The 21,773-nt window shown below is 31.3% G+C and overlaps 1 protein-coding gene across 1 annotated transcript in view; it reads right to left on the minus strand.

The window, feature by feature from the left end:
• Positions 1-775: 775 nt before the first annotated feature.
• LOC142334018 (uncharacterized) overlaps positions 776-21,773 on the minus strand; it is a 64,381-nt gene continuing 43,383 nt past the window's right edge. Inside the window, exons 12-17 of the mRNA XM_075381685.1 lie at positions 16,666-16,812; positions 9,383-9,544; positions 7,318-7,446; positions 5,073-5,207; positions 2,404-2,872; positions 776-912 (exon numbers count right to left, since the gene is read on the minus strand). Coding sequence (XP_075237800.1) covers positions 776-912; positions 2,404-2,872; positions 5,073-5,207; positions 7,318-7,446; positions 9,383-9,544; positions 16,666-16,812 — 1,179 coding nt within the window. The remainder of the gene's footprint in view (positions 913-2,403; positions 2,873-5,072; positions 5,208-7,317; positions 7,447-9,382; positions 9,545-16,665; positions 16,813-21,773) is intronic.

Genomic DNA, 21,773 nt, shown 5'->3' on the forward strand with positions numbered 1-21,773 from the left:
TGGCGACTTTTTATTAATTCGTCAAAGCCTAGTTTGAAAGCCGTTCTACTTCACATTGGAAATAAATACCCATCAATACCATTAGCATATGCTATTCAGGTGAAGGAGTCTTATAAAAATATGAACCTTATATTAAGCAGGATTCAATACAAGAAATATTTATGGCATACTTGTGGAGATTTGAAAGTAATAGCACTTTTACTTGGCTTGCAACTTAGATACACTAAGTTCTGTTGCTTTATGTGCGAGTGAGACAGCAGGGATAGGAAAAACCATTACATAAAAGAGCAATAGCCAAAGAGAGAGGTAGCTACCGTAGGAGAGAAGAATGTTATTAGTTAGGCATTAGTAAAACCAAAAAATGTTAACGTCTGCCAGTATACATTAAGCTAGGTTTACTCAAAAATTTTGTTAAAGCAATGTATTGTAATAGTGCAGGGTTTCAGCTTCTAAAAAACAAATTCCCTAATATAAGCGATGTTAAAATAAAGGATGGTATATTTGTTGGACCACAAATAAGAAAACTAATGAATAATCCGGTGTTTGAAGAATGTTTGAATGACTTGGAGGTTGCTGCATAAAAATCATTTCAAAATGTGGTAAACATCTTTCTTGGAAACCACAAGGCCAGTAATTACAGAGAATTTGTGAGTGAACTTCTTCAAAACTACAAAGAACTTGAATGTAACATGTTGCTCAAAATCCATTTCTAACATTCAGAATTGGATTTTCCCAAAACTCTCAGTGCTATCAGTGATTCTTTCACCAGGGATATCTACAATGGAAACATGATACCAGGGAAAATTAAACCCAAAAATATAAGCCGACTATTGTTGGAATCTAAATTTTTAATTCCATAATGGCTTGAATAATTATGTTCAAAATTAGCATGGTACTTACTAAGATAAAGATCTATTGTTAGAAAAATAAACAACATTATCCAATAATATTTTTCAAAATGACACCATTTAAAACCTTTAATACGAAAACAATAAATTTTATTAAAAACTACAATAAAGTTTTTCTTTTTTAATTAAAAAAAACCCTGGCAAACTTGGTTTGTTTTACTTGCTTCGTAAAACAGATTTACCTATAGCAAATTACAGCAGAAAATCCAAAAGAAATAAATTTTAGGGGAGTAGAAAATGCATATATTATCATATTACATTCACGATACATTTTTTGTTTCAAAAGAAATTTCAATACAAAAAAAAATAAGAGACTGATGGAAAAAATCTAATAATATATATGAAATCAGCATAAAAAATACTAAAAGAATCAGCCACTCAATCTCATTTAACAAACAAAACATTTAATTTTGTTGATCAGTGTAAATTACCCCTTACACCATCGACCCCCATGTTCAATGATATTCTGACCAATTGGTTGACCTTACCTTTGTGTTGATCAAAAAACTTTTATTTTTTTTTTTACTCAATAAATAGTATATACAAATTACATATATAACAACTGTATTTTTAGTTTTTTAATAATTTTATTAAAAAAATCATCTTGTTTGAGGAATACAAGGTAGAAACCTCTCTGCATTAGTTGTAACATAAAAAAATTGAGATAAATGTAATATTAAATTATATACAATAGATAAATTTTGTTATACAGATGTATAACAAAAATTATGCTTAAATGAAAGAATGCTATAATTTTTTTTCCCTTAAACAAATTTCTTAATATAAGACTTTAAATGTCATAATAATTCTCTAATATGGATATTATCTTTTTAAAGTACTGTCTTTTTAAAGTATAACTATCATTAAAAGATTTTTGACAACAGTAACAAACAGAAATTCTTTTTAGTGTATATTAATGTGTTTTTAAATCATAACTGCGATTAAAAGACTTTTGACAAAATTTATAAAAATAACTTTACTCTCTTTGGTGGTGTGTAAATTAATATGCGCACCTTCATACTAGAAACATGATTAAAAATCTTTTGTCAGATTACAAATATACTTTTTTCCTTAGTATGAATATTTAAATGTAATTTTAAAGCAGAACTTTCATTACAAGAGTAGTGTGACAAAAGTTCCAATTACAACTAAATGACAATTAAATATAATGAATCCTTTTTATGACTATTAAAATGTCTCTTTAAATCATATTTACGATTAAATGACTTTTGACAAATGTTACAAGTATAATTATTCTCCTTAGTGTGAATATTTAAATGTAATTTTAAAGCATAACTTTGATAAAAAGACTTCTGACAAAAGTTACAAACATAATTTTTCTCTTTTGTATGAGTATTAAGATGTGCTTTTAGATTGTTTTTACGATTAAATGACTTTTGACAATATTTACAAATATAATTTTCCTCCTTAGTATGAATATTTAAATGTAATTTTAAATCAGAACTTCGATTAAAAGACTTTGAACAAAAGTTACAAATATAATTTTTCTCTTTTGTATGACTATTAATATGTCTCTTTAAATCATATTTACGATTAAATGACTTTTGACAAAAGCTACAAATATAACTGTTCTCCTTAGTATGAATATTTAAATGTAATTTTAATGCATAACTTTGATAAAAAGATTTCTGACAAAAGTTACAAATATAATTTTCTTCTTTTATATGACAATTAAAGTGTCTCTTTAAATCATATTTACGATTAAATGATTTTTGACATACATTACAAATATAATTTTTCTCCTTAGTATGAATATTTAAATGTAATTTTAAAGTAGAACGTTGATTAAATGACTTTTGACAAAAGTTACAAACATAACTTCTCTCATTTCTATGAATATTAAGATGCGTCTTTAAACTGTTTTTACGATTAAATAACTTTTGACAAAAGTTACAAATATAATTTTTCTTGGTACTTCCCTTGATTCCTTTATCGATAGTAACCTGTAAAATTAAAAATAACTAATAATTACTTCTATATCCATGTTGATCATATCTACAAACCATTTTATATATATATATTATATACAGGATATATGGTCTAAAGATCAATAACTAATGGCCTATATTTAGAAAACCAGTTTTAATCTCTTAAATGTAGACTCAAACAGGATATACTTCCAAGATTTGTTCAATATACTCTCAGAGCCAGCACAAAACTGTAATGCAGACCAATCCAATTGTAGTCAGTTGAGATGTAGAGCCCACAACAAAAGGTTCCGTGTGTGCTTTGGTTAGTGAAGTTTCACTCATTATGCATGTTCAACAGCTTGTACCAACTTAATGGAATATCAATTCTCCTATATCTAAGAATATTCATATTCCAAGAATATGACTACGAGAGACTGAAAGCTTGGTTTCACAAACTGGAAATCATCCAAAAGTTTCAGTTAGTGAAGAAGACTATGCATCAAGTAAGTGAAGCATTCATTGCTGAGCCGGTCTGCAAGAATACAAGTTATAACTCCTTCACATTAAAACAAATGACTGCTGCCAATAATATCATTCTGCTGCAGAGGTAATGATGTACCATACAAAAAGCAAACCTAATTATATTGATATTTTATTTAGTGGTGAGCAAACACTTCATACATGTGGGATAGTTAGACACAATTTTAAAATTTGGTGTACTGAAAACCCCTCACAGAGTAATCGAAAATGAAAGGGACACATTGAAAGTCAATGCTTGGTTATGACAGGAAAAAAAATGTTTTTTTTTTTTTTTTTTTTTTATTTGACAGGTCACATATACTTCCAACATACTTGAGACCTTTGCCGTTTCTCAGATTCCAGCAGGATTCAGTTTCCAATAGGGTGGTGTTCCACAATATCAAGTTGTTACCATGTTGCTGAAAAATGCTTCCCCATATGTTAGATCAGACAAGGAGGCCAACTGCATGACCATCTAGATCTCTCAGATATCACTACTTTGGAATTTTTTTAAAGTAGTAGGAATGAGAAAGTTTGAGAATTTTACGATTTAAAACTGAAAATTGTTGAAGGTATTGGTCTAATAATGTTGAAAATGCTCCTAAAACCTGGAAGGAGTTAGATTATCGTCTAAGTCTGCTGAGCTATAAATGGTGCTTACATTGAAGTTGACTAACCTACGTTAAAACATGGTGAGTTGATGTGTTTATTTAAAAAAAAAAAATTGTTAAATAATATTAACCGGTTCCCTTAAAATAACCTGTTCTTTTGGATACTTTTGTCCAGACACCCTGGAGATTATAGTGTTTACACGCATGCATGCACACACTGGTTCTGGTAATCATATAGTGGGGTGGAGAACCAAATTTTTTTTACCATACTGTCAATATAAAAATGTTCTGTACAATTTTAAAAGAATTCTATACTTGATTAACAGATTGTGAAAAAAACTATGGCTTCTTCCAAGACAAAGAAACAATGTGTTGTACACCAAACAATTCATTAGCACATGTTCATGCAGCTTTTACTATGAGCAGAGGGAAATGACCACCTTGTTCCCATGATTTATCTAACTGCAATCTTTTCCTTTAGGTTATTTAAAGGATTAGAGTTTATAAATTGAACTCCTACACTTCTGATAACTGAAGGCAAACATTCACAATAAGAAGGTGAAATCATTGACAACATTTTGCGTCAGATGACTCTCAGTTTGACTTCTTTAGGATTACTGCATCAGCTGTGCAGGTGTTCATTTTGATCATTTGTAAAAATATGGTAAATATGTTAAATTTTCCTAATGTAACTACAGAAATAAATTTTATTTTATTCTCCTTTTATTAATAAAATTTTGTGTCACTACTGTGTTTAGTCTGTATCGTGTTGGTTTTAAATTGCTTAGTTGATAAATATTCAAACATGAAAAACAAAATACAATTAACAATAAATCACCCACAGCTTAATAAAATGTGAACTCTATCTACAAGTTAGAATACAAACATTTTAGTGTTCATTCAAGTTTCAAAACAAAACTTTTGTCCTTACACATTCACCATTTATCATTCACACACACCTTAATAAGTTAATAGAATTAACATTTTTTTCCCTATAGAACACATTGAAATACTAAAATGTATGTGCACAACACACACACACACAGTAATAAAATTGAACAGACAAATCATGTTTGTTACAATATCCAATAAATAATACTTACATGACCCGGATAAAATCCGATCTCTTCTTCTGTCTTCACTGTATGTAAATATTTATCATTTATTTGAAGTTCATCTGTTTTTATATTGAAACTAAGCTGTGATGAAACTTCATCACTCAATGAGATCTCAGATTTCTTTAAAAAAAAATATATAGAAACAACCTTACAAAATGTGAAAACTAACTGATATTCAATAAATAAATTTTTTTTATTCTTACAAATTAAATAATATCAACATATAAATGAATTAGTGATTTGTTATGCTTTAGAAAATTTGATTTAAAAAAAGAAAAAATAGAAATTACACAAAAATTGTAAAATAAAAATCAGATAATATTTTTTTTTATTGAGAGAAACAAAATAAATTATTTGAAACTATTATTTCAAAGTTGGCAATAAAATAACTTGAACAAATCATTCTATATGGTTCATTAACTACATCGGTAATATGAACTGTGCAGTCATTAGTGAAGGTTTTCTGTGAATTCTAGTTTGAAAGTTATTTTAGTTTAAATACTTAGCCAATCACATTCAAACTAAAATACTTTGCCATTGAAGTAATACTGTATTTATGTCCAACAGAGGAATACATTGATATGGTATTCATCTTGAGTGTGTGAAATAGTAATATTACGGCTACTGCAATAGAATGTAAGTTTTCAGAATTGCAGGAATCAAGATCCCAAAACAATTAGAATGACTTTTAGCAATCTTTGGAAAACAGGTTCACTACCTAATATTTGTACCAGCTATGGACGGTTTGTCCAACCAACGCGCAGTTATTGATAAAACTATTACGACGCAGTTAAGCACAATCCAGGCATCGGTACATAACGTCCTTCTAAGCAGATTGAAGTTTCTCATTCAAAGAGTTAAAGTACACTTAAACAAAAACGTACAAGTACGTTTTGTTTACAGTCAAGAATTTCACTCGAGATGGCATCAACAACTTATGATATGAGCATACAGGGCAGAAGTAAAACCTCATGAAACGGTGGAAAGCTATTTTCAGCACTGACTTAACATCAATGTACAGTGCAACCTTCTTCACAACAGCTGTTTGGACAGTTTATATTACCTTGCTGCTTTAATGCTGAGGTATACTAGCACTTTCTTCAGGAAGAATGGCGGCAGCTGCTTTAGTTTGTCTGGCGCTGGGACACAAAGTATACCACCAGTATGATGACGTGCCTCACTGCTTCTATTGTGCTGTTTCCACTCACTTAAATCATCATTTCTCTGAGAAATGAATCGGTCGTTGAGATCCACATTCCTGGCCACAAGATAACCTCCTAACACCTTTACATTTTTTCGGCTGGAGATGGATGTAAAATATTCTATATAAAACAAAAATACATTCTTGAGAGGAATAATATATCTGCATTATGGATGAGGCTCAGCAACTTAAGGACAGCACTGAAGAATTAAAAAGTTTAATAAAATCAATACAAAAGCATGCCAAAGAATGTGTAGAAATGGCAGGCTCATTTTTGAACATTTATTATAAACTGGTACATACAATGCACCTAGATATAGTAGTCTGTTTCTAAATAAAATTCAAATTTGTCTAACTTTTCTTTGTTTTATTTAACTTATTCAAAATAAAATTTTTTACAAGTTTTGCTTAAAAGTTTTACAAGCTCATTACCCATTCAACAAAATTACTGTTTGTCAAACATAAAAAAAAAAATGGTTCTCATTCTAGATTTCTCAGAAGATACTGCAAATATGGTTCTGGAACATATTTTATTTAATTTTTGAGGTCAAAAACCATAAGAAATCAGTAATCCTGTCTCTTAATTAACATTCTTAAAGTTTCAGTAATACTTCATTTCAACGGGATAGCTGAAATCCGAGTGAAATTTGTAAATAGCCTAACTCACAAATGAAACATTTTAAAACAAATTTTATATGAACTTTTTCCATTATTGTCATGAGTAGAAATAGGTTATAAAAACTGTGGGAGAAGTTTGTGATACGCTTTATATATGAGTTAACAAATGAATTGTGTGTAACACAAAATTTTATTTTTAATTTCTATTTTATTCCACATTTATTCTTAATTTTACTGAAACACATTTTTTTTTTTTTAATTTTGCGTATTACCCACTAAACATTAGAATGATTAGTCCAATATAAATAATAATCCTTTTCAAATTATACTTTCCAATTATCTAGATTTGACCTTGAAAAGGTCCATCTGGATAACTGGTGTTGCAATGTATGAAAAATCTAACACCCTTACCACTTCACTTTCAACTTTTAAATTTTCTGATTTAACTAAGGTGGTCTCTTCAATTGCTAAAGGATCTTCTGGAATATCACCATTAATAATATCAAGCGGTTCCTCCTTCAGTTGTACTAAATCTACTTGCTGTAACAAAACAAAAAATGAATGCTATAAAGTAAATATGTTCATTATTTTTTGTATAACTTATATTAGAAAGATAAATTTTATTTCCAATTCACTTAGCACGTACATTAGTGCAGTCATGGTTAAATTATTATTATTATCAGGCAACTTTAATGTGCTATTTTTTGTATGGGAAAACCATGAAAATGTTTCTTTTGCTAAGTGTTATCATCCAAATTAAAAATCCTGCTACTCACCTAACACATTTTTCTATAAATTGGCATATTTTACAATAAAATAATTTGTTAAACTTTTACAATAATTCTCTTTATTTTTTTAGAACCTTACTGACATTAGTGTTAATATTGTTAACAACATTTGTTACTGTGATAAATATCATTTATTTTTGGATAACCTTACCTAAGATTTTGAATTCTATTCTTATATCTAATAAATTCATATTAGATTATAAAAATATAAATTTTGTTAGATTCAACATTTACTAAATGAGAATATGATTCTAAGTAATAGTTATTTATTATAATTATTCATTTTTAACACATAACCTGGAAGCTTGTGCATCAAAGATAGAAATTGAATACTGTAGCGCATGAAAAATGCCATTCTAGGTATTAAAAATTTGATTTAATATTGATCATGACACAGAAATTTTTGCTGAGGAATTACAACTATGAATTAATAATTTTGGTAGTTATGTACCAAATGTACTTCTAAATAATAATCTTATCAATACAAGATGGATAAGATCTACTAATTTTGTCCTTTTTATTAGCAAGTTTAAAAAAATCTTTGGGATCATTAGATAAACATTCCTTAACTTTTAACGGTATAATTTAATAATAAATCTTCACGACTAAGAGTATTACATACAATTCACTCTTAAATAATTCTTAATAATTAAATCTATATTGTTTTTGAAGCTTACTGAAATTAAACTGTGATAATAATTATCACGAAACGCGCTTCTGTAATGAACTTAATAGTTCTTAACTAAGTTTTTTAATTAAGCTCTTCAATTGTTACTTAAATACTGGTGTTTTCCTAGTGACGACATTCAGATACCAATAATTATTGTTCTATCAGCAAATGCAAGTTGTTGCCAAAATCTTGCATAAATTAGGTTTTTTGAAAATTACACCTTACCTAAAGAAATTTATAGTTCTGAACATGGTTTTTTTGGAAGATAAATCTACGCAAATGAACTCATGTGTATATATGGAAGATGCTATTCATGCACTAAATGATGGTTATTATCTTGATGCAAATTATCATTGTTTGATGCAGTTATTATTTTTATTTCAAAACTTTTGTCAGCTTGCTACCAAATCTGGATGCGTGTGTGCATAGACCAATGCACTGCTAGTAGCTGCCAGTCCTGTAGCTGAAAATGGAAATGTACCAGTAAACATGTAATCCTGAACAGATGCAGGTCAACCACTCCTGAGACATGTGGTTAATTGAAACCCTACCACCAAAGAACACCGGTATCCAAAGTGTCTAGTATTAAAATCCATATAAAGTATGGATATTGCATAAAAAAATAAAGAGCCAAATCTATTGTCAAGCTGAAAAAACAGATTTACAGGTTTTGTGAGTCTGAAAAGTTTGTAAAAAAAAAGTGATTTTACCACAAATACAGTAAAAAGAACGGATATCAATAGATTTCTGTATTTTTGAATGAAATGACATTTTTGAAGGAGACAGAAAAAAAAGAAGTAAACAGAAAACCAATAAAAGATTTCAGGGTTTTCAAAGGGAAGGAGAAAAATAAAATGACAGTTGGTCAGAACAAAAAAAGGGAAAAACAAAGCAAAAGAATCAAGAATTGTTAGAAAACTAAGTAATAAAACAAACAGAAGAAAGAGAAATGAATCCAAAATACTGCTTCAAGGTCATCAGATGGCCAAACCTACACAAAAAAATTAAAAAAACTTACATGCTCAGATGATGTATGTGATGTATCAGTTTCAGTCACGTGATTTGGTAAAAAAATGCTTATCATTTCCCCTACATTTTCTTGTTCATCCTCTAATTTAATATTTTTATTAAGAAACAGAGATTCATTAATAAAAGAATTATTTACAGGCTCATTCATTATCTGAAAAAACAAAAAACAAAATATGATGCATTTTATAAACAAAATATAAGAAATGAAAATAAATATTCTCAATAATAAAAAAAAAAAAAAACTATAAAAATAATACAGTTCATAAACACATCTCTTGTAATTCCTTAATGTTTATTCATGTTTTAATGTTTTATGGTGACTTGGATTTTGGTTATATTTGATATTGATGCAAGCTTTCTTAATGAAAAAGATAAGAACAGAACAGGTAAATATTAAAACACTGATTACCACATGTGACTCACATTATATCTGTCTGTGAGGCAATATGACATGCCATCGGCACACCGATTCTTCGAATCGGAGACCATGTTAATTACATATGGCTCAGATGCATATCTTTACATCATGAAACTCATAGTGCTCACAACAGAATTCTTTTTTCTTGTAAAGTAGAATCAAGACTCACAGTTTGCTGCACGAACTTTAGCTTTCCAGAAATTCTGTTGGCAGCAATGATGAGATGATGAATCCAGCTGCTTACATATGTTTGAAACAAAGAATGCAGTTTGTAAACCACAGTTTTTAACATCTTATCCCACTATTATAAGCTCCAATTTCGTTTTTATGATGGATCAAATGTCACTAACAATTAGCAATTTACAATAACTGGTACAACCTATACCAATTAGCTAATGAAACTCACTAAGGTAAATAAAGGTGATTCCAAATTGCACAGCAATCTCTCAGGAGATGATTCTATACCCAAAAATTAAAAAAAATATTCATATAAACATAGGTCAGAAAACAGTTTGTTACAGAGTTTAGGCTCAAGAAACATTTAGCCCTGCTTTCTGCTCTCTCTGTAAAATTAAACCATACTAAAATTCTTGGGATAAAAATTGGCTAAATCAATTTTTGATCTAAGAAATTGAATAAGTGGTCCTAGACACCTGTATCTTACTTAGGCCAAGAAAAATTGCTCAAAACAAAAACATTTTTTATCAGAAACACACATTTTTGGAATTGGAATAAAATAAATTTGTTAATTTACCAATAAACAAATAAAAATTTCTCATTAACTTTGTAGAGAATTTACTCCAGAGAAAATTTACATAAATAACGTCCGCCTATTAAAATTAAACACATATTTAGGAAGTTAAACTTAAATAAAAATCAAAACACACTAGCCACATCAGAAATGTGATAAAATTTCCATAAATGTTTGAACATAATGTAAATGAAAACATTAGAAAACTTATCAACAAAAAAGAAATGAATAACAAATACATTTAAAAAAATTAAAATTACATTCTTTTTGAATTTTTCTAAACATTATTGAATATCAAAACAATTACTTGATAAATCTGCAAGCATTTCTTCAAAGCAGTTGCTCAATGTTGCTGTCATTCTGTTCAATGCATAGTTCAGCTTAGTGAATCCATGCTAGCCATATACATCAAATAGAATCATTATTATTCCTAATAGTAGCTCCAGCTTCTATTACAATGTCTCAATCCTTCTTGTGTGCGATACGAACAGAATAGATTAATGACTTTATCCAATGCGAAAGGAAAAGGTTCACTGGGGTGAAATTGCAGTGGCCATTTTCGACCAATCCTTTGATTACTAAATGTGTTATTTAAATGATTCATCACATACGACAGCAGTGAGTAGGTGTGCCATCACTGAAAAACGACATCTGTACTCTATCTGAAAGTGGGATATCTTCCAAGAATTCCACCAGATTTGTTTGTAAAAAATGCAAGCACCACTCTCCATTGAGCGCTAAGATAAAAGGGCCTATGAGAGTATAACATAGAAGTCCACACCACATACCAAAAGTGCAATGAAATGACTTGTACCAGTCTCATGGGAATAACCCACCAGTTTGGTCTATTGGTAAACTCATCGCAGATCAGTTGATTTCAAAGTCAAGAGTTCCAGGTTCAAATCCTAGTAAAGGCGATTACTTTTATATGGATTTTAATACTAGATCGTGGATATCAGTGCTCTTTAGTGGTTAAGTTTCAATTAACCACAAATTTCGGGAATGGTCTACTGGAGATTGTACAAGACAACATTGTCAATCAGTTACATTGATACATACCATTTTCATTCATCCTCTAAAGCAATATGTTATGGTGTTTACAGAGACTAAACAGAAAAAGAAAAAGTCTCATGAGAATTTTCTTCTGCCCAAGTGTCAAAAGTTTTTAAGTTTACAATGCCATTCATCAGTAATTAATTAATTAAGATATTGGGATGATGTTCACATTATCTAATTAACCAACAATAAAATTTCTACCAGTCATCAAAATCAGGGGTAATGACTCTTGTACACATGTTGTATGGAATGTATATAATTTTTGCTCCTGTAACACTCACTACACACTTGACTGCAAAATATGAATGCGATGTGACAACCTTAAGGGCTTAAGGTGAGAGATACTTATATCGCATTCAATACTGTTTCTTCAGCATTGGCATCTTTCACAAAATGTTCACGATCAGCAATGATTCAATGTGGTTTTGGCACATCTATTTCTTGAATTTACCGCTCCAAAACTTCAAATGTTTCACCATCCAGTACACTTCAATCTGGATAATTTTCCCAACATTTGCACGCAGCACCGAATTCATTTTTATTTAACATAGATTAACATGTCCATCAACAATCCAAATGAAAACAATTTTGTGTTATCACACACTGCAAATGACTGACTGAACAATAACAGCACAAACACCGCTGCAATGAATATTCAAATCCTAGACACACAGCTTGATTGTCGATCAGGTTAATACCTGATCGACAATTGTCAATCTATGAAAAAACACATTTTTAATCAATTTAGTATTAATAAATTTAGTTTCATAATTTTTGGCATTTTATATAAATTGTTGCGTTTAAAATCATATTACTTTTCCGATCCAGTTTGTGTGAATTTTCCTAATTAAGGTGGCCTTCTCAAATTAATAATATAATAATAGTTTAATTTTGATAATGTTATTTACATTAATTTTCTCAGAAGTAATTTCTCTACGAAGTTAATTCAAAATTTTAATTTTTTTAAGCGTATTTTCCGACAAAACATTTTTGTTTTACCCCATTTTTCATAAAATCTAAATAAGATAGAGGTCTGGAACCACTTTTACTTGATTTCCTAGATAGAAAAAAATAAGGAAACACAATTTACACCTTGATTTGACCCCCAAGAATTTTAGTATGGTTTATAGTTTAATTTCCCAGCAAGTGGAGAAAGCAGCGGTAAATGTTTCTCAAGCCAAAACTCACTAAGGAGCCATTTTCTGACATATGTTTATATAAACTCTTTTTTCCTTATTTTTGGCTAAAGAATCATCTCCTGACAGACTGCCGAGCAATTTGAAAACATCTGTATATAAATGATGCTTTGTTTTTCAATTCTAGTGATAATGCAAATTCTGATGAAAACGCTATATACAGATCAAAATTAGACAAACCAGTTGTAAATGAAAGGGGCAAAAAAATCAGAGCTTTATAGAGAGTGATACAAAGGAATGTTATGATGGAACATCATCATCAGCTGTCACATTTTATTAGTAATTTAGCTGATATACGTAGGGGTAACAATAATCACATTTATTGTATTCCTGATTTACTCAGAGCATCATGAAGTGTACGCCATTGGAGCCTCCAATGCTCCAATGTTTTTAACGATGCGCAAGACAATGATAACAGTGAAGGAGGTAGTGAATTTAATCTAACTGCAGTTAATAACTTAGATATATGTGATTATATAAAATATATGTGTTACTGGGGATATTGGGACCAAAAAAATAACAATATCTTAATTGAACCGGACAACAGAATTGTTTTTATATAACTCATCACTAAATTTTGTCTTATCACTAAATTTTGTCTTACAAGAGAGATTGTTATGCTTCTGCTACCATCTTTAATAAATTGCAAATTATCTGAAAAATTTTCCCACTAAATTATTTATAATATAATTGAGGGATGTTCTTTTATGTTAACAATATTTATTACTCAGTTGATAAATTTTTAATATTTTATTTTTAAAAAAAATATTTATCTACATCCTGTTCAGAAATCATTTTGTGATTTTTTAATAATTAATATATTTACCTTCGCATTATTTCATATGTTTTATTTAAATATAAATAATAATGTACTCTTCAATCACATCTATTTTTTATTTTATAATCTACTTTTACACTTGCAATTTATTTTAGAATATATATTGAATTATTCTACACCAATCACAACAAACATTTACTTGTTTACAATTAAAAAAATTTAAGTGTTATAAATTACAATTATGTGAATATTTAACATATACAGAATGCCTAAAATAAATAAATGTATTTTAATTTTTTTTAAGTTTTATACAAAAAAAATATTTGTTTTTTGTCTATTTATTATACTTTAATAATAATGATGGGAAATCCTTTATTCCCCATCATGTTAATTTTATTCTCATATTTTCATAAATTTTTCTAGGTTAATGATTGTTATATACAAATAAAATAATAATCAGCAAACATTTTTTCCACATTCTTGTATTATATAATAAAAAATCAACTGTGATAGTGCATACAAAAGAAAAAGTAAAAGTTAAAAAAGAAAAAGGCATTATGGAAACTAGAACTCAGATCTCCCAGTTGTAAGACTGGAACACTCGTTATTTGGGTGTTGTGATTGAAAATATACAAGCAAATTACTTCAACCATTCAAAAATGTTTAATTGCAGTTTATTCCAACAACAAGTTGGAAACTGCCATTTTGGATTTAAAGGAAGAACCCCTCCACCGACAATCATGCAAAAGGGTATCAACAAACTCCATTGTAAGTTGCCTACTCACCCATGTTAGGTAAAGTTTTCATATTTATATATTTTTACGGCACTTGAAGCCGTATTACCTAACACCATGGTTCAATACATTACAGATAATAACAAAGTTTCTCAGCTGCAGTTTTATGTGGAAGTGTTGGATAGAAATGCAGACAACAATGCATTGACAATGTAATTTTTAGTGATGTGTCAATGTTTCATATCAGTGGAAAGGTGAATAACCATAACTGTCAAATATGGAGGTAGTGAAAACCCTTAAGAAACTTGGCAGCACATTTGTGATAGCCCTGGGATCAATGTTTTGTGCCCTAAGAAAATAAAGATTGTATGATCCATTTTTCTTCCAGGAGGCAACTGTAAATGGTATTGATTATCTGGACATGCTGCAAAATTTTCTGATTCTTCAGTTAAAATGATGATGACCAAGCTGGATGTTATTAATATGAGCAAGTTGAGGCATCACATCAATACTGCCTAGATGTCTGAGATTTTCTTGATATTCAATTCTCATGTCTGTGGATTGGTCATGAAGGTCTAATTGCATGGCCACTTCGCTCCCTAAATTTTTTCTTGTGGGATTTCATTAACAATCAGGTTTATGTACCACTTTTGCCTGCTCACCTTGTTGAGCTAAGACTCTGAATTAATGCAGCAGCTGTAGGAGTAACGTTGGACTTGCTAGCTAGTCTGGAATGAGAATAACTTCAGGTGGAATGTATGTTGCATTACAAATGCAGGTCATATCGAACAAAAGTGAATGTTAGATTACAAACTTGATGTGTTTTGCTATAAAATGAGACCTGTACTAAATCTGTAAGTTATCTCAATAAATTTTTATACACTTTTAAAGTTGTGAAGTCTTTTTTGAATCATCTGGTATTTGGTTAATTGTGTGGATATTTTTGTTCCTTTGTTGAATACCAAAAAATATTATTTTTTTAACACATCTTCATTTATTATAGTGAGTTTTACCAAACATGGTTGCAGGACAGACAGTTTTCAGTTACTAAAATGTTAGATGGCTAATAGGTATATGGGTTTTTCTTTACATTGCCGGAAATATCAGTTTAGGCTTATGAAAGCAACGTGGTATTTTGTTTTTTTTTCTACTTCTAGTTAGCAATCTATGAACTATTTTATTTCAATGATGTTGGGAAAACTTATAAGCATATTATTGTGCAGATGTGTTTGGAAAATTATAATTTTTTTTAAATTGTTAATGGAATCTTTGTAAATCAGAAGAAATGGAACAAAGAAAATGGAGAGGTTAAGAAAAGAACTATTCTTTCTTTAGACAGAATTTTCTTATAAGGGTAGCTAGTTGCATCATTGCCCACAAAGTATGGCTGTAAATTTGAAGATGACGAAGTTCTAATGAAAATGACACCCTTGGGCAAAATATGTAGATGAGGGTGATATATGCATAGTGCTTTTACAAATATTGCCTCAAGAATTTGACCACATTTATATCACATGGCATGACTTACCAGCAGAAGGTAAGACATGGTTTAAATTGCAGCTACGACTTTTAAAATATGAATTCAGGTTAAAAGGCTTTGAGGAACCAGTTGGAGCCATGGCTAAGTAATCTAAACTCAAAGTCGATTTTCAAACCAAGAAGAGTGCTTCTACATCTAATTCTAGAAAGGAGAATCATGCTAAGGCTAATCACAATGACAAATATTTCTCATGTGGAACATTAGGCCATCACTCACCGATTGATATAAAATGATACCGATTATGTTGGTGACTGTCACTAACTCAAAGATTAAGTGACTGTCACAATGTGTTGACAACAGTTTACTGTAACCTATCTCCGTTTATTTTAGTAAGTTTTACCTTAAACTAATAAGAAAGATTAACATATGTATAAGTTATCATATTTATATATTAGACGGATCTGTTTCCAGTTAATTGTAACATAATTGAAAGCTTCAACAGTCTTATTACAAAATTGTAAATTATCAACTGTTTTTTTTTATTGGAATACGAAAAAAACCATTATAGTTAGAAAAATAATAATAGTAAACTATAATAAACTCTAACAGTATAACAACTTTAGTCAAAATATAATAGTTAGAAAACTATTATTTACAAAAAAACTAATAATAATAATAAAAATTTGCCCACAATATATGACGAAATATTTAGTAACACTTTGTTTAAATAAACGATTTTACAACGAACTAATTGAATTTTACTTCCCAGGCTAAGGCTCACACTACAGAGTGTTAGATAACAAAAAAGAATCTAACTTAAATTCTATTAATTTATATTAAAAGAGTATAAATTACTTACTTTGTCAGATAAACAAATAAGAACACAACGAATAAATAATACTGAAATTAAAATATAGATCTTTCCGTAACAACCTGTCAGACGAACGCTAAGGTGTTGATCAATGATGCCAACACATGCAGTTTTATACATCAATACATATGAAATCTCGTTAAAATGTTGAAAATAAATATTTATATATATATTCACACACATACAAATACTATTGCACAACAGATTTAATAAATAACGTTGCATTCATTTATATTTAAAGTCGTTTAATAAAAAAATTGAGAATTTACTGAAACTTTCATAAAATTTTATGCAAAATCTATGCAAAAAAAATTGGGCTAACGTAGCAGATAGCTATGAGAGTTGTATCTCAGCCCAGGGGAGTATCCTTCAAACTGCCTCAAATTGTCAGGGAAGGGTTAACCACGCCTGATTATGTCATTCCTGCCAACCCCTCAAAGGACCGGGACTCGGTCGGTACATTTTCTCGCCTGCCTCTAACTACTAGGGAGGGGGAAACCGTGCTCGATTAGGTCGTTCCCAGGCCCCACCCGGCAAATGGGATTCGGTCTTTTGATTCCCCAACCTACAGTACCAGGAGACCCCGGCTGATCATCGGAGCTGATGTGTGTTGCCGGCGCTGTCCGCCCAGCCTTATCTAAAATCCCCTTCGACGTCCTTCGTCATCTTTTTCCCTCAAAATCGTTCTCGCCAAACCGTCGATGACTCTCCAGTTTGCCGCTGAAGCTAGCATATAATCTACTAGTTCTTCTGGTATTAGGGCAGTGACTCTCGCCCTAACCCGAGATTTTTGCCATTTCTGGTAATGGAACACAGTGTGCTCTACTAAATCTTTCTCGTGACAGTACATACACGTTGGCAATTCCCTTTCCTATTAATGCTATTCGGTGGACCCTCTGAAGCCTGTCGATATTTCGCTGGATATTAATTGTCCTGTCACAGGCCAGCGCCGCATACAGAACTGAGGCTACGAGCGACATGATTACTCTTCGTTCAGCCGATCTAGGAGCAGCACGTGAAGACGTAAGTATATTTAAGGAGTTCACTGACCTTTCCGCTTTATTACAGTGTTCTGTGCAGTGTTCACCGAATCTGCATGGGCTATATATTATTACGCCGAGGTTTTTGACCTTATCCCTCTCATGCAACAGCTGTTCACCGATTATCAGATCTATTGGCTCCACCTTGCTTTTCCCAATCAGGATTATGAACTCAAATTTGTTAACCGCCAGTTTCAGCCCATGTGTTTGCATCCACTCGTCAATTAATGATAATGCAGAATTGACCCTTTCTGCATTTCCTGTTACGTCCTACCACTGACAAGGATCGCAAGGTCATCGGCGTTAGCAATGGTCACAACACGGCGTCATAAACCAGGTTCCAAAGCAGAGCCACAGCACCGACTCCTGCGGAACACCTCCAAATAGCTGAAACCGGTGGCCACCTTGTTGTGTATCAGCTGTGGTCCACCTTTCGATAATCTCCGATCTGCCTGCACAGGTAATTACTAATATCTTTCACTCTCAATCATGTTGTTGTGGCCCAACCACCTTCATCGATTCCTTTTGTCCTTTGTGCAAGTATATTAACATCTTCCTAATGTAGGAACCGACTCGACCACCAGGCAAAGTAAAACCCAAAAACTTTGAGCTACGCAAGACTCTCTTAACTGAACTCAGGAGTAACAAATGAGAACTTTGTTCCCCCTCCGCTGTATTATAATATACTCGATACCTGTACTTCTTTTTATCCACTTTGTCCGTTCCCAGTATAATTGACACGTCACGTTCAATGTCACCCGGCTCGATCGACGGGTCCACACCCTGAGCCTGGGCCAGGTTTCTAAAGGAACATCTATCGTCAATTTCTGCTGCCAAGTCATTTATCTGCTTGACCCGATTTATAATCTCAGCCGGCCATCTACGAGGGATGAGGTTCACAAGCTCATCGTCAGTTACTTCCTCCTGTAGAGTGTCTTTGATATTGATCTTTTTTGGCCCCTCTGTCTGTGTAGCCTGCGTTATTGTCGTTATCGCTGATGATGTTTCCGATAGAGCCTTAAGCTCATTAAATATCTTTAACAAAGCCTACTCGTGCTGTCCTATAAACCTGGGCAAGCCAGACCCACGATTCTATTTTAACGCCAGCATTACCAGCCCATGCTGGTTGGTAAGCCCCGCAAACAATTTTGGGGCTGGGTCGTTTTCTTCCGAGGACACCGGCCTAACTCGTTTTTTGCCTTTGAAGTCGGGCCGCTTCTCCGTTTTCTAAGATTGCGCACTTCCAGACATAGAAGACCTTCTCCAACCGATTGCTTCAACGGGAGTGCTCGTCTTCTCTGTATTATGCGATTTTCTGCTTACAGGCCAATCCCGTGTTCAACGAGACCCCCACTCGATGGGTTTCGGGGGACTCGGAGATTAAGGAAAATGTATCCCTCAAAAATCAAATAAAAATTTTAGGAGCATCAAACGTTTGGAAGGGGTCAAATAATGGGGATGGGCGAGATTTGCCATGAATCGAAAGGAGTTTGAAATCGGGGAAAGGGTTCAGAAGATATGGATGTTTAAAGATTCCCAGTTATAGCTGTAGCATTTAGAATAGTTCACAGTTCTCACCGAGAAGAAAGAAAATATAAGTCCTTTTAATACTAACAACATGTTTACTCGTTCACCGCGTAGATTTAATAAATTATCATTTTCATCAATCAACGATATAACTAGATCACAAATTTGTCTCATCTACCGGTACAAATTCAATATAAAATGGATACTCTTCAACCCGGATCTACACGTAATTGAAACGCATGCAAAATACGTTCTTGATGTTCGTTTCTAAAACTAACCGAAATAATATTACATTTTACACGTATTACATTTACAGAAGTGATATTTATTATTTGATCTAAAAGATGTGTTATATTCCGTTTGAGAATTCTCGGGTTGTAATCCAACAGACTGCCGATACTACAATTTTAACCGAAAAATCTATCCATACAGTGCTTTTAATTTTACACTGTTATGTATTGGTGTTTGCTCGCAAGAAAATGTTTTTTTTTTTTAACTATTTCATCTCATTCTGTAAACGGTGAACGTTTACAGAATGAGTAAACGTTCACCGTTATTTTCACTTTCATAACTACGAGTCGGTATTGTTATATAATTTTTCTTTGTAAATGCATTATTATTATTTTCATCTTTTTTAACATTCTTATCCAACACAAAACACAATTTATTGTTTTTATTCTCTTCAGCGTTTGGAATAGTGTTGGTTGTCATCAATAATTTTAAACCCAATTCGTATGGGCATTTTGAAAGGTTGATGGAGGAGAAAATGATTTTTTAATCTCCGAATTATTACCGTCAATTGATAATAGACACGACATAATTATTTAGGGGAAAAAAATAAAAACAAACATATAACTTATTCACGTAACTCTAAACATAATCGACCTCAAATTACATCGTCGTCGGCTTGACATCTAGTATAATTGTGCTTTACATTAAATTTCCCGAAATAATTCATCAATTCTTGGGGAGACCGAACGTCACCTATGCTATCCAAATAACCTACATTTTTATTGATTTTTTTATAACAAACCCTATGCGTTCCGCGACCATTTGAAGTATCTAAATTGATTATAGCGCGTTCATTTTTTATAATCTTTTTCGGTAAAGAGTCCAGCATAAAAACACCACTAAAATGGGATTTTCAACTGTTTCGCAATCAATTCATAATCGCATAAAGCGCGTTTCCATACTGAATCGATTATTTATTTTTTCTTAGCAGTATTGCTGCCACCTTTCTTTAATCTACCGTCCTTTTTCAGTTTCAGTCTACCACCAAATTTAGATTTACCTTTCATCGCATTAGTTAACTGCGTAAGCCGCCACTCTTTCAGCCAAACTGCTCCGGACCGATGTGATATATTGTAAATAGCTCTTTAGATTGTTGGTTTCGCTGTCAATGTTTAAAATCTTTCCCACTATTTTAATATAATATTGTTGCATTAAAAGAACAAGTATTTGTATCGATAATTAGCTTAAAATCACCAAAGATACCGTTAGAATAGTTATCTATAATCTGTTCGTAACATACATTGATTAAATTCGTTTCTAAATCTATAAATAACACTATAATTTTTAACAATAATACATATTCGTTACTTTTTATGTAGATTTAAAAAAATGTGTAATATTTTCGAGAAATTGAATAGTTTAAATTTTAGCAATAATATTAAAAATATTAATGAAATGAATCTCAACTGGAAATATGAAATTTGAAAAAAGTTTACAAATACTAAAAATGGTGAATCAACTGAAGTAGTGAAAATATTTTTATCGGAACCATTTAGCACCCACTAGATCGCAGCACCGGACGGCTCGACGTAGAACGGAACATCATATATTCATCGATTTCTTCATGACCGTACGGGAGTATATCTATATTGTTTTCTAACACGAATCTTTTGTCAACGTACGCGGAAAGAGCTTTAAGATTTATCAATCGAGTAAATTTGATGATTAAAACTTTAATGATTTTGATGTGGAATATGAAACATTTTTATTAAACAAAGAACGTTTATATAGTTTGTGATCTTACGTGATCAAATTATGATCTTTATCAAATTTACGAGAACCATTTTTAATTCCCTTGGCTGTCTTTTTTGTTGAAAACCATAATCATTTCTTCCCCTAAGGAATACATTTTAGCTCTTAACCCGACAAATTCATAGATTGGTTTCCCCGTCATTTCATCTTTTAAACGACCTAAACCGTATTTACTCGAAGCGTAAACATTTCTATCTTTTTCAATCAAAACGTTTTCTCCCCAGGATTGGTCAAAATGTTCATCTTTGGGTATAATTGAGTATAATAACGAATCTGTAATGTCATTAAAAGTTTTATGTTTTCATGACCGTACCTAGGGTAAATGTGATTGTAATGATAACCGTACGATTAATTTTTTTTCAAATCTGTTACTTTTAAACCCACATACATGGGTTTGTTTAAGTATATATTTTTCTTCGACATTGATATTCCAACCACAATCTTTCCGTAAATATAATGATGTTTTACTCTTTGACTAGCGTTCAA

This window comes from Lycorma delicatula, chromosome 13 (assembly GCF_047948215.1).
Source record: "Lycorma delicatula isolate Av1 chromosome 13, ASM4794821v1, whole genome shotgun sequence".
Classification (NCBI taxonomy): domain Eukaryota; kingdom Metazoa; phylum Arthropoda; class Insecta; order Hemiptera; family Fulgoridae; genus Lycorma; species Lycorma delicatula.